Source organism: Astatotilapia calliptera, chromosome 13 (genome assembly GCF_964374335.1).
Source record: "Astatotilapia calliptera chromosome 13, fAstCal68.1, whole genome shotgun sequence".
Classification (NCBI taxonomy): domain Eukaryota; kingdom Metazoa; phylum Chordata; class Actinopteri; order Cichliformes; family Cichlidae; genus Astatotilapia; species Astatotilapia calliptera.
In genome coordinates this window covers 14,880,923-14,894,205 of record NC_137434.1, presented here as the reverse complement: position 1 = coordinate 14,894,205, position 13,283 = coordinate 14,880,923, and the positions used below count along the sequence as shown (strand labels likewise).

Sequence of the window (13,283 nt, the reverse complement as noted above, 5' to 3'; positions counted from 1 at the left end):
GAAGTTGAAGCTTTCATCGTGGCTATAATCACCTCCTGTCTGGTTTTCCTGGCTCAACTTTGCCTGGATATTAGTCTCTTGTAAGGGTCAAATCTGTGTCCTTCATCACAGTTTTGCTCAATAGGTTACACTTGACCTTGGGTTAAGAGTAGCAGCTCTTAACACACTATGTGCTGACAGTTGCAAAGATGAGAAAACTAATTTAGGCTGACATGTTGTTGCAGTTGCTCTCGACTGCTGATCAGATAACGAGGCACATCAGAGGAAGACCTCGGGCCCTGCACATCCTCTTGGCTGACTGGCATGATTGGGCCTGAGTAAAACTGAGCCGGAGCCAAGAAAGCCTGTACCTGTCAACATTATTGTTTCAGTAACTGATGCAATACCCATGTCAGTCATTCTAATTTTGGCTCTGAGTGCTGCAAGTGGTAACTAGTGCTTAACAAGTAACTTTAACACAATGAATGACCACAGTTTATTTCAAGAAAACAAGACAGAGTGCAACTCCTTGTGAATGTAAGCAGGGAAAGAAGAGTTTGTGATCTTCCATCCACTGACATTTTGACATACCAGCTTTGGCAGGTCCACTCAGACACACAATAATGTTCTGTTATGCTTCCGCAGACAGGCCTCTCTCGTCCCCTTTAAAGACGATACACTTTCACCACCACAAGTTCCCCGCTGTGCGTTTCATAAATGTTTATCCCACATGACTCTAGCCCCCTCCCCAAAAGTTTGCTTAGGATAGCTGCGAGCGCTGCCAACTCAGATGAAAGGGAAAGATTTAAAGAATGAAATATATAAAGCCTGCTTCGACATGCTTGGTTCGAAAGGTTTCAAACTCTTTTACAAAACCACAATTAACTCTTTACACAGTTCTCCACTGAGTTAAATAAGCAGGACTTGGAGTTGGGTAAAGAAAGAAAGTCAGTTTGACATTTTTTGACTTTACATGTAAATAGTTAATAATCTTATAACCTACAGGATGAATGGATTGGCATAAAATATCAGGAAAACACATAAGAGCTGATTCCAAAGGGGAAAAGCAATGGATAAACCCGCACCAGTGTTTGCTGATCACAGTATAATGAAAGATTGCTTAGAAGTGATCTACTTTTTCCAAACATGCTGAAAAGTCATTATTAATTAAACACCAGACTATGTGAAAACAAGCTGCAGCTGTCCTATAGATAGATTTTAATTTCTCAACATCAAAATGTTTGGTTGACTCTTGTGGCATGTGTGTGCCATTCTTAGAGAAGCAGGAAACTTTTTTTATTTAAATATTTACTCATTCATTACAAAACAATAGAGGAGAAACAACAACACTACAGACAGCCCAGCGTCTCCTTTCAAACAGGCGGAGAGTGAGAGTGGTAATATTCACAGTTACTAGAGGAGAATGTAATGTCGCACTAAATTACAGTCATTGAAAGCTTGTATGGTTACCCAGCGATCTATCACTGTCACACAGAGGGGGAGAGGGGGCGGGAGAGCAGACAGGCGCCAGGCGCAGCAGGATCAAAGCAGGGACATACCTCAGGGAGAGAAACAGTTAACTCCATTTAACCAATTGTCCTACAGACAGTCATTCAGTCAGTGCGCTGCCGCTGCAGGCCCAGCAGCAGTTCCCATAAGAGAGAAGAACGCTCACATATAGAGTTTCACTGAAAATGATTTGACTTGATTTGAAGAGCTGCAGAACAAGGCCAATTTGGATGGGCTGCTTGAATGGGCCCTTTACTGTCTCTCAAAGGGATTACAGACAATGAACACAATAGGCTGAAATATGGCCATGGACAATTTGATTACAGGCCACAAGATAGAAATTTACAGTGATAATAACTCTTTGGAATATAAAGAGTGCTGTAAATCGCTGCCTGGATTGCCTTACTGCTTTAATGAAACCTGGTGAAAAACTACTGTCAACACATTCTCCGGTACAACTTCCCAGAAGGGGCCCAAAGAGAAGAATTTGTGTGACATATATCTGGTGAGGTTTACATCTATTAAACTGTGAATGGATTTATGACACAATCACAGCACCACATGGTAAATATTTTTAAAAACAAATAATTACACTATATACACACCCAGAAGGCACGCACCAAATCTTAGCACTCATTTAGAGTCCGTTTGTGTCCACCTGATGTCTTTGTATGCGCAACCCATTTTCTGGTTCTGTTTTGTTGTCTACCAGTTCAGAAAGGGAATATTTGACTATTTAGGCAAAGTTGGGATTGTAAAGCAGAAAATTAAAAACACAAAAATGCTCTGTAAGAACTGAAGGGGACAAGCATGGGCGAATTGATAAACTCTAAATAAAAATATTAACCAGTGCAGATTTAGATTTGGATTCCAGCAAAGAGTGTTTAAAAGGTAGGAACTGCACATCTGTCCTACCTTACATAGAATAACTCGAGCTGTGCCACTGACGAGAGGTTTATATCTGTCAGAAACCACAGCATATAAAATGGACCGCAACACTGTCTTTACAAATTCGGCCTATCAGAAACCGCTTTAGCCCGGTCACGTGGAAACATCTAAAGACTGATAGGCAGGCGGCAAGATGGAAGGGGAACTTGTGGCACTGCGCTAACGGAGAGACAAGTCTGTGCGTAAAAGCCTGAAAAACACACAGCTGTAGCGTCATCGGAGGAACATCTGCACTAGCACTTATCTCCTCAAGAGAAGCCACGAAAACATAAACAGTGTCGGAGAGAGCGGCAGGAAAATTAGTTGTATGGCACCGCAGTCGTGCGTAATGAATCCTGCGCAAGGATCACCGCCCGTGGCTGCTCCCGGGGAGACTTCGCCGGAGGATAGAGCCGCTGATGGAATTGGAACTGATGAGCTGGACCTGTCACCTGTTAGAAGGTGTAAAACCAAAAGTTCAGATCTGCCTTTCAGTGTGGAATCACTCATATCAGACAGGACGCCGTGCAGAAGCCTCCAAGACTCAGAGCCTGGCTCGGGTTGCGTCCGGATAGAGGACGCAGATTGTGCGTCACAGAGAGGATTTTATCGGTCTAAAGCGGAGGCGGTGGACCTCAGCGACAAGGAGACGAGCTCCTGGTTGCAGGCGCCTTGCGCATCCCCTCCAAGTGAGTGTAGAATGCGCTATTGCGACATTTTGTGCGATATTTAAAACAAAAACGTCAACAACTTGTATAGACATATTCAAAGAAGCATAAACAAAATGACTGCTAAACGATTGTATAAAATATTATAATTGTCTGTAATAAAACTATTAAGAGCCAACAGTGAGAGGGAGCTTGAACTTTCCTCCAAAGAGTAAATAACGGCAAAGGTGCACTGACTGTAGAATAGTTAGGATATTAAAAAGCTTTGATATTTCCCCGATCTTTCAGATTATAGTCTATGCGCAATCAAAAATTAAACTTCAAACAATCACTAGTTATGCTATTAAATCGATCGCCGAAGTTCTAGCAGTGTACATAACTTCTTAATTGTATTTCCAGGACTTCCCAGCCCCAGCCCGTGCAACCTACGGAAACACAAGAACAACAGGAAACCCAGAACTCCCTTTACAACCTCTCAGCTTCTTTCTCTGGAGAGGAAGTTCCGACAGAAACAGTACCTCTCCATCGCGGAGAGAGCGGAATTCTCCAGCTCCCTCGGCCTCACAGAGACCCAGGTCAAGATCTGGTTTCAGAACCGCAGGGCCAAGGCCAAGAGACTGCAGGAGGCCGAGCTGGAGAAACTAAAGCTGGCCACGAAGCCGTTGCTCCCGGCCTTCGCCTTTCCTTTCCCCTTGAGCGCACCAATAGGCGCCCCGGCGCTATACGGGGCCCTGAACGGACCTCGGCCTGCCTTACCCGTACCAGGACTATTCAGTGGACCATATGGGATGTACTACTTGTCCTAACTCATACTAACTTTTAAGCTGCTTCGTTGGGGAAACTGCCTTAGCTTTATCCAGCAAAAAATATTCTTATGAAATAATCTGTCTGAAATCTCACATTGAATGAAATGTTTTTCGTTAAAGCGCTAATGGGGAAAGAATAATATAATAACCCACAGCAGGGATATGTTAACATAACAGTCTCGCTTCATTTTAAAGCTGTTCATTATTTCCAGGAACAAAAACAAAACAGTTGATTGCCTTTTTTATTTTCAGCTGCCCCAGCTCAGGTATGCTTCAGTTCCAGTAATTTTACTGTAGTAAGAGAAGACCACAGAAGACGATTTTTTTCAGAGCCTGTTGCTTTGAGCTGAAAGCAAAAACTTGTAATGACGCACTGAAAGACAACGGCTTGTTCATTATTTCTATTTTAAATGCTTTGAAATGTCCCGCCTCTTCAAGGAGAGTTTTAATTTATAGAAAAAATATTTAAATGACAGTTTTGCTGACTTTCTATATTTTTCTGATAGTCATTTCTGATTTATCTTATTCATGTATGCCACAGAGCTCGAATGTTATCCAAAAAGAAACGTATGGTAGATTAATTCGGGGGGTTTTTAATGGGCATAACCGCTCATTTAGAAACAGCTTCACAAATAACGGGAATCACTTTGACACTTTAATGTTGCAAAGATGCGAAAGTGATGGTTGAGAATCTGTGGATTTGGTGTTTTAATAGGGTCTCTGAACTTAAAATGGAAATATAGAAAATTAAAGTTATCCTTTAATCACTTCCTGAGGTGAGCCCTGATGCTGTAAAACTCTAAAAAGACTTTAAAGGCCTTTCCTCTTCAACAAAACAAAAACATACATATTTAAAGAATGTCGTTTCTACACGTTGCATCTTTTGTGCCTTAGTTCTTCAGTGCTTTACATTAACTGGGGTGAGAACCAGAAGATCTTTAAAGGTTAATTTACTGTAACAATAAGATTTAAGTTTCCAGCTCGTTGACAACTGTGCTCATTTCATAAATACAATAAACCTGCTTTACTCGAGCCCTTACCTCAAAAGGAGAATGTTTTTGCACAGGTGTCAGAAGAGCTCTCGAGATCAGCTTCATTACTAAATGTAGATAACTCCTCGTGTAGTTTTGCAAACACTCCAAGTGTTGAACGTGGCAGACCAACTTACATGAGCTATTAAGGTACAGTGTATTTTATATTTCAAGAGTGGAAGATGTTTTGTACAAGTATTAAAGTTTATTATGGAAATCCCTGACATTCTCTTTTGTTTCTCCTAACAAAAAATTTAAAGTGGGCTCCAAAAACCTGCTTTTTTATATTGAAAACACAGCAGTTAAGTATTACTGCATCCTTTTATATATATATATATAAAACTCTAATAAATGCCTTTTCAGTTTTTCCAGTCAAATTGTGAATGGGTAAGTGTTGGTTGTTGTGTAAATGCAGCACTGCTCTGAGGGATCAGCAACACCAGAACAGCACCACATGAATGCAGTTCATTTACCACAAACAAAAAAAAACAACAATTAAAAAAAAAAAGGAAACTTGCAATTTTTGCAAAATAAAACTGTTTTTTATTTCAGGTTAAAAACATCTATGACTGTGAAGGTATTCTGTACAAAGGTTATAACGCTGTAAATCTGAAAGGCCAGAAAATAGCAGCCTTGACTTTGATGCTTCACTTCCTCCTTCCTCGTCGTCCTCTAAAGCCTCGGACCGAACCGTGACCAAAACACACAGTGTTGGGGATCCTGAGAGAAAAGAGCACAGCTGCTCAATTCTGGGCCTCAGATTGCTTAGTTTTAAATGCTAAAAAACTGTAGTACACATGTGCTGTAATCAGTACTTTACACATATTTAACTTATATAATATTCTGGATTTTTTTTAATTGCAAATTTCTTAAAAATGGCTGATTTAGTTTTAACACATACAGATTTGAAGGCTAACCTGTAGGAATACTCAGGCTTTCGTGGCGCTGTGCTCTCAGTGTCCTGGGCTGCAGCAAGAACGTCCTCGGTAGTGGCTTTTTCCTCACACTCGTGTGTCTCCATGGATTCCCCTCCCTCGGGTTCGTCGGACGGAGAGTTACACATAACCTCACAGACACCCTCAGACTCACACACATCATCCACCACCTCCATGGCTGCGTCTTTCTGCTCCTTTCTTTTTGTCTCTCGTCTTCTATTAACAAAGATACAATATTTAAAATACGCATAAGGCAAACATATTAAAGTGATGCTATTTTAAACTGCGCCTTTCACAGAGTTAGAAAAATAATACAAAAATACAAATTTTACACATCAGCATCAATAAAGAAGCAAAAAAATCTTATGCTATAATGTGTCTGATCTTATCATGTCACTAAATAAATAATAAAAGAGACATGTAGAGTGTAATGTAAGAATATAAAGAGTAGATAAGGCAATAAGGAGATTGACTAAAAGTCATAATTTGACATTTTGCTACCATCTAGTGGACAAAACACAGCCTTACCCTCGTTCCTTTTTGGTTTTATCGAATCTGAAGTCTGGAGGATACTTGTGAATTCTTATTAAATGGTCCTTCCTGTGTTTATTAGTCCTGAACGTCTGTCCACAGCCTTCCACCAAACACTGGTACTGAAAAATGTGAAGAAAATGTCATTGTTCTTCAAAAAAATAAAAAAAATAAAAATATCTCCTAACAGCAGAGCTCTATTTGACACCGACTTACCATGTCCTGTTTCTGGGCAAGGATAGTAAAGAGAGAGTCATGCCACTCCTGAATGTGAATGTCCAAGAGCCGGGCGCTCGGCAGGGAGCGGCGGCATGAGCAGCACACGTGCCTGTGCAGGGCGTTGTAGTGGTGCTCGTACTCCTCCAGAGCACTGAAGACCCCACTGCAGCCTGAGATGTGACAGGCAAACTCAGACACGCTGACACAAGACAAGAGGAGGAGGAAGGTTATCAACAGTCTGACCAACACTGAGATTACAAGTCATCAGTCAAGTAGAAAATCCAACACGGTTGCTAAATAATGATCCCTTCTGGGGCAAATTTGTCATTTTACTGAATATTTTTAGCATTTCTCAATTAAATATGTCCAAGTGCATAATCTACTACTGTTGCAATCATCTTATTTGACTCGTTTTATTTCTAAATATGATCGCTTATTTTATTTACAAGTAATCAGCTTCCCAAAATCCCAAAAATGAAATGTGGGATTAATGTGTTATTTTTTTTTGTCATTGTGCAAATATAGTGATTATAACATCCACATGAACGGAATCAACTTCATGGGATTTCCTTACCTGGATGGACATTAAGACACCAAAGGACAAATAGTATGTGGGGCAGGTTAATATGGAAGCCTGTTTCTGCCACTGAAAAAACCAAACATTTTTGGTGATCCATAAGTCAAAATTTTCAGGTTATTGTCTCAAAATTTCAAATTATGAAGTCAAATTTTGAATTCTTTTCTCAGACTTTTGAGTTGGTGACTCAAAATTGTGAGATAATAACCCCAAATCTTTATTTACAGGTAGGTTTTTTTTTTTTCAGCACTAGAAAGGACTTTCCATAGATGAGTCATGCTCACAGGAATTTAGGATGAAATAAATATGTAAAAGGATGTTGAAAGTCAGTTATGCAAGTCTTCTGGCTCCTGTATTTTCCTTTTTGTTTCATTAACCTTTATCTCACTTAGTGTTTCGTCAATCTATGGCAGATTTCTCTCTGAGCAACAGATTTTTACAGAGACTCGCAAATAACGGACAAAAACCTTCCTAGTCTTGATTGTAGTTGCATTTGTTTTTACTTGTACTTCTCATCATATCCCATTACAAATCTGACTTTGTGGTGCAAGCTTAGGGGATGAGAGAGAGATCCAGGATGAGATCCTAGCATGTTCACCTGCAGGAGAGCCATGATGAAAGCTTTTACTGATTTCTTCACAACCATGGGGGGGGGGGCAGGTGTCAAAGTCTGTGCAGTCACACATAAAGAGTGACACCTGCTCACCCTAACAACAACATGAAAATGTAATTTGAAAGTTTCAGGAGACATTTTAAAGGATGAGTGTGTTAACCTATGCATTGGCAAATGTAAATTATGTGCTGTTTAAAGGTGACCCATGCTCATAGCTAGCTAGCTAGCTAGATAGATAGATAGATAGATAGCAAGCACTTATATCTCCTGCCTCCCTCACCTGAGTGCTGGCTTGTCTTCTGCCTCCGAGATGTACAGGTCCTGCAGGTACATGTGTCTGTGAATGTCCCCGTCCTGCAAACAGCATTCATCTGCACGTTACAGCCGTTAGCAGAACGAGCAGCTGCCTGCTTTTCTGCTCGGTTTCTTGGTGCTTGGTTACCTCAAACAGCTCGTGGTCCTTGTGCAGGCGGATGATCTGCGGCGTGAAGCTGAACGGGTTGTTTCCCTCCTCGGACTCACTGAGTCTCCGCTCCTGCTGTTCATCGCGTCCCTCCGTCCGAAGCTGGAGTGCTTCTGGCTGCAGCATCGCTTCTACACGTTTTCATTGGCCGGGCACAGAAACACTCGTTCACTATTATAACGTTATCAAGTCCAATGGTCGCTACGATGTTACCTCTGGGAGAAGGGTCTGGCTGCAGCCACTGCGGAGCTCCACAGTAACCGGATACACGCGACCTCCACACTAACCGGAAGCACGTGACCTCCACAGTAGCCGTAAACACGCATGGATACCGTGGAAGGTTTTTTTGTTTTTTGTTTTATAAACCTTTATTTAAACATCAGTACAATACAAAATGGAATTAAAAAGTACTACAATAATGGTGTTGTACTTACAAAAGAATTGTATGCATAGATAAACAAATACAAGAACAGTATTCAGAAACAACAATATAAATATGCTAGGGGGAAAGTAACTGATCAAGCCAAAGAATAAAGTGATTGAAAGATCTTGATTTTTTCACAAACACCAATAGTTTTTATAGTTTTTGGGTTAGTGGAGTTCTTAATTGAGTTAAGATACTGTACAAGTTCAAAGGAGAATACATAAAAAGAGGGATGTCTTCCTAAACATTTGGACTTGTGAATATGAAATTTAGCCATTAAAAGTAACAAGTTAACCATATATCTGTTATCAAAGTTGAATTGGTTTTGGTTTTTGTGCAGACCAAACAAAACATATTTCCAAAACAATAAAAATCCTTTAATATATTTTCTGAAATAAAAACACATAAACTCTGCCAAAAATCTTGTACAAGGTTACAAAACCAAAAAAGATGTATAGTAGATTCCTTGGAAGTTTTACAAAAGCTACAGCTTGTATCAATGTCTAATTTGAATTTGCTTTGAAGATAATCTTTAGAAGGATAAATTCTGTGTATTAATTTATAAGAAATATCTTTAATTTTGTTGGTAATTAAAAACTGATTAGGGAGTTTCCAAACTTCGTTCCACATAATACCATCTGACAGCCGGTTCCAGAAAAAAATGACATATGGTAGCGTGGTTATGGTACTCTGAAATAAAGCTCTAATCGATTTATTGTTGTTTTTAGATTGCTTAGAAAAGCAAATTTTGCCAACAAAAGTTTGTATGGGAGATGCCAACGGCCTGTGGAATGAAGTGATATTAGGTTGATTCTTAAACAGCATACAAACCCCTGATGGTATTGAGCCAAATACTTTGGTATAATCATGACGAGTTATAGCTAAATTGAAATGTAAACAAAATTCTTCATAGGAGAAAAGAATACCATTTGAATCAAATAATTGGTTGACTAAAACAATGTCATTCCTAAACCAACTATCTAAGAAGAGAGATTTTCTTTTAAATAAAACATCCTTATTATTCCAGATATAATAACTGTGTGGACTAAAGTTATGCTTGTAAATAAGAGTCCATGCTAAAAAAGCTTGACGATGAAAAGCAGAGATTTTTAAAGGGATTTTATCAATATCAAAATTACAAGTAAGGAAAAATTCAGTGCCACCTAACTTAGAAAACATGAACACAGGTATAGTATTCCAAATGGAAGTAGGATTAGTAATTAGATTCTTCAACCAATTTATTTTGAATGTGTTATTTAAAGTGTTAAAATCCAACACATTAAGTCCTCCATTGACATAGGAGTTCATAAGAACTGTTTTTTTAATGTAGTGTGTCCTATTTTTCCAGATAAAGTTGAAAAGTAACTTATCAACCTCTTTTATAAGTTTTTTATCAAGGTGCAATGCCAATGCAGCGAGAGATGCCTTCTGCTTTAGTTATTAATACCCTGCCTTTTAACGACAAATCTCTTAAGAGCCACTGATTAAATCTGCGTTTGAGTTTCTCTAGAATAGGATAAAAATTTTGAGTGATTCTACTTTCCTGATTTTTGGTTATTATGATACCTAAATAACGAACTTCTTGTTTTATTGGAATGTTACACAAAGCTGTTTTCGAACATTCTTTTATCGCCATAAGTTCACATTTAGGAATATTCAAGTACAATCCAGAAGCTTTGGAAAATATGGAGATAGTTTCAATAGCAATAGAGATTTGATTTTCATCTTTTAGGAATAATGTAGTGTCATCCGCTAACTGTGTTATGAGTACATCTTTGCCAATTAGTGATATACCTTTTACATTGCTTGATTTCATATGGTTAGACAATAGTTGGGCAATTAACAAAAACAGGTATGGAGAAATGGGACAGCCTTGTCTTATCCCTCTTTGTATGTTAAATCTGGGTGAAGTACCGTTTGTTAATTTAATACTGCTGTTACTGTTATGGTATAATGTTTTAATCGCTGTAGAGAAGTAAGAGCCAAAACCATACTTATCCAGAGCTTGAAATATAAATTCATGGTCCACTGTATCCAAGGCCTTGTAGAAGTCTAAAAATAATATAAAACCATTGCAATCTATGAGGTCAGAATAATCCAGAACATCTAAAACCAATCTGATATTGTTAGTTATGTGTCTTTTGGGCATAAAGCCAGATTGTGTTTCATCAATAACAGAGTCAAGAATCATTTTAAGTCTGTTAGCTATAATTAGAGCAAATACCTTATAATCATTATTTAGCAAGCTAATTGGTCTCCAATTATCAATCATTAATAGGTCCTTATTAGGCTTCGGAATCAACGTTGTCAAACCTTGATTCATCGTAGTGGGAAGCTGTTGGTTTCCTATGCTTTCTGCAAATACCTCAAGAAGAAAGGGAGACAACTCTTCAGAAAAAGCTTTATACAATTCAGCAGTAAGACCATCCGTACCTGGAGATTTATTATTTTTCAATAGCCCAATTGCATCTTTGACTTCTTCTAATGAGATGGGTTGATCACATAATATAGAATCTTCTTGGCTGATAGATTTAACATTCAGCGATTCTAAGAGATGATTTGTAGCTTCCTGAGAAAATGTAGAGCTATAAAGTTCCTTATAGAAATGACTACAATATTTAGAGATTAATCTGTAATCCTCTGTTATAACCCCATTTATCATTTATTTGCTAATATTATTTATACTTGAGTGTTTCTTTTCTAAACTGAAGAAATAATGGGAATTACGCTCACCTTCTTCAAGCCATTTAGATCTTGATCTGATAAAAGCTCCTTTTGCTTTGTCTGTGTATAAACGATCTAATTTATCTTGTAATTTAGCAAGGTTCATTTTATCCTCTTCAGTTAAAGTGTCAATTTGTTTATTAGATAACTGTGTGATTTGAGAGATTATATTTTCTTCCTCTAATCTTTTGGACTTTGCATTAAGACTACCAACCTTCCTTAAATATTTGCCAATTTCAAATTTTAATAATTCCCAGTTATTTCCATACTTTAAATCTTTTTGAGCTATAGACCAAAAGTTTGAGATCAGTTCTTTAAGCTCCTTTTTCACATCGTCTTTTTGTAATAATGAGCTGTTGAGTTTCCAGTATGTAAATTTAACAACAGAAGAATTAGATAGAGAAGTTAGATTTATTTTAATCTAAGAGAAACTGAGAGAAACTGACCCCTTTCATCAAGTAAGTCTGTTATAAAGATTATGTTTTTTTCAAACCACTCTTTAATAAACAATGACTTCTTATTAATTGTAATTGTTCTGTTATTCCACAAGGTGGAGCAATGTGGTGAAAAGTTATGGGCAAACACCATCTTCCAATAAGACAAGACCTATAGTGACAGCCAGATGCTCTTGACTTTTTCGGTTGTATTTTGGCGCGGGGTTATGACGTCACCTGATAGTCATCACTGAACACTAGTCGCCCTGCTTTGACCTAATACAGCTGTGGGAAACACTGTCTTCCCTCAAACTTAATAGTTAAAAAAAATAAATGAATAATAATAATAATAATAAATATCAATGCTTTATTCCAAAGGAAGGTTATTTCAAGCCCTACCGCTCTCATCTTATAGAACATTAAGTTTTTGGTGTAGTTCAAGAAATATCAGAAAACAGAAATAATTGTATTTGAGTTTAAATTAGCATCAGCCCTAATTATAAAACCCCAAATTTCACTCAAATTCTGAATTTTAACCCTTTTTAATACCATTTAGATCAGCTAATTCGAATTATTTACAAAGAGAAAAGCATAAAAGCATTTTCTAACTATGATTGCAGTTAAATGTATTTCAATAATTAACAGTATCAATGATTATACATGCGTCATAACTTTTTTGTGCAGTGACAGAAAACCCCCAGCAGCATATTCGTGGACAAAAGTGGCCACCTTCTGTTTACCTTCACAAAATGCCATAAATGAATATATTAAAACAATTTCCACTTGATTTTTCAAACTGGTATCAGTCCTTGTCACGAAAACCAACATTTTATTCAAATTCAGATTTATTTATTTTTTTACCCTTTAAAGCCTAGTTTGGTTATATTTTCCCAGTAACTTTTCAGAGAAAAAGGAAATAAAGTTCTGAATTTTTTAACCATATAATGCATGAAACCTAATATTTTTTCAATCATTACAGGTCAGTAAAAGTAACAGTAACAATGATTTATTTAATTTTGCATGATCAGTTCTTGTGATGAATGACCAAAAATAAACAACCACCTGGCGTCTTATTGGCCAGAAATGGCCATTTAATGACCAAATGACCACTAAGATGACAAAAATTTGTATTTGAGTTTGTGTGCATCCTCATTAGGATGTGCTAACCACGAGGGAGTGGTCTTTGTAGGCACACTTTCCATAGGTGGAGCAAGTGGATGTTCTAATCCAACATCTAATCCTGCAGGTGCACTTCTTGCTCAGTCTTCTCATTTTGTTGGTGGGGTATGGGTCACACTCTGGTTCAGACTACTGTATCTTGGGATGAATGGCAGCTATCGAGTACTGGGGACAAGGCTGTCTTGCAATTGTTGAGGTCACCAGCATGTGCCCCAGCTCTTCCAGGATCACTCTTCATTTGTAGGTGTTAGAGGACTCCCACTC

At 38.1% G+C, this 13,283-nt stretch overlaps 2 protein-coding genes across 3 annotated transcripts; one reads left to right on the top strand and one right to left on the bottom strand.

The window, feature by feature from the left end:
* The first annotated feature begins 2,572 nt into the window (after positions 1 to 2,572).
* msx3 (muscle segment homeobox 3) lies at positions 2,573 to 5,137 on the top strand. Its single transcript, XM_026189184.2, has 2 exons — positions 2,573 to 3,104; positions 3,483 to 5,137. The coding sequence occupies exons 1-2, from the start codon at positions 2,744 to 2,746 to the stop codon at positions 3,887 to 3,889; spliced, it is 768 nt and encodes a 255-aa protein (XP_026044969.1). The 5' UTR covers positions 2,573 to 2,743; the 3' UTR covers positions 3,890 to 5,137.
* Positions 5,138 to 5,440: 303 nt separating this feature from the next.
* znf511 (zinc finger protein 511) lies at positions 5,441 to 8,563 on the bottom strand. 2 transcript variants are annotated; one of them, XM_026189180.2, is made up of 6 exons: positions 8,238 to 8,563; positions 8,076 to 8,149; positions 6,603 to 6,804; positions 6,384 to 6,508; positions 5,838 to 6,071; positions 5,441 to 5,640 (listed from the first exon to the last, which is right to left on the bottom strand). In XM_026189180.2, exons 1-6 carry the CDS (start codon positions 8,382 to 8,384, stop codon positions 5,568 to 5,570), a joined length of 855 nt encoding a protein of 284 aa, XP_026044965.2. In that variant the 5' UTR covers positions 8,385 to 8,563; the 3' UTR covers positions 5,441 to 5,567. The 2 variants fall into 2 exon arrangements, with proteins under 2 accessions (XP_026044965.2, XP_026044966.2); XM_026189181.2 differs by having other exon boundaries at positions 5,838 to 6,068; positions 8,238 to 8,552.
* Positions 8,564 to 13,283: the final 4,720 nt, after the last annotated feature.

Bases quoted from the DNA above. Each gene is read 5' to 3' on its own strand.
- msx3 (XM_026189184.2), top strand. From the start codon at position 2,744: ATGGCACCGCAGTCGTGCGTAATGAATCCTGCGCAAGGATCACCGCCC. The intron at 3,105-3,482 runs GTGAGTGTAGAA...TTGTATTTCCAG, and splicing joins GCCTTGCGCATCCCCTCCAA to GACTTCCCAGCCCCAGCCCG.
- znf511 (XM_026189180.2), bottom strand. From the start codon at position 8,384: ATGCTGCAGCCAGAAGCACTCCAGCTTCGGACGGAGGGACGCGATGAA. The intron at 8,150-8,237 runs GTAACCAAGCAC...TGCTGTTTGCAG, and splicing joins AGGACCACGAGCTGTTTGAG to GACGGGGACATTCACAGACA. The intron at 6,072-6,383 runs GTAAGGCTGTGT...CTTTGTTAATAG, and splicing joins AAAACCAAAAAGGAACGAGG to AAGACGAGAGACAAAAAGAA.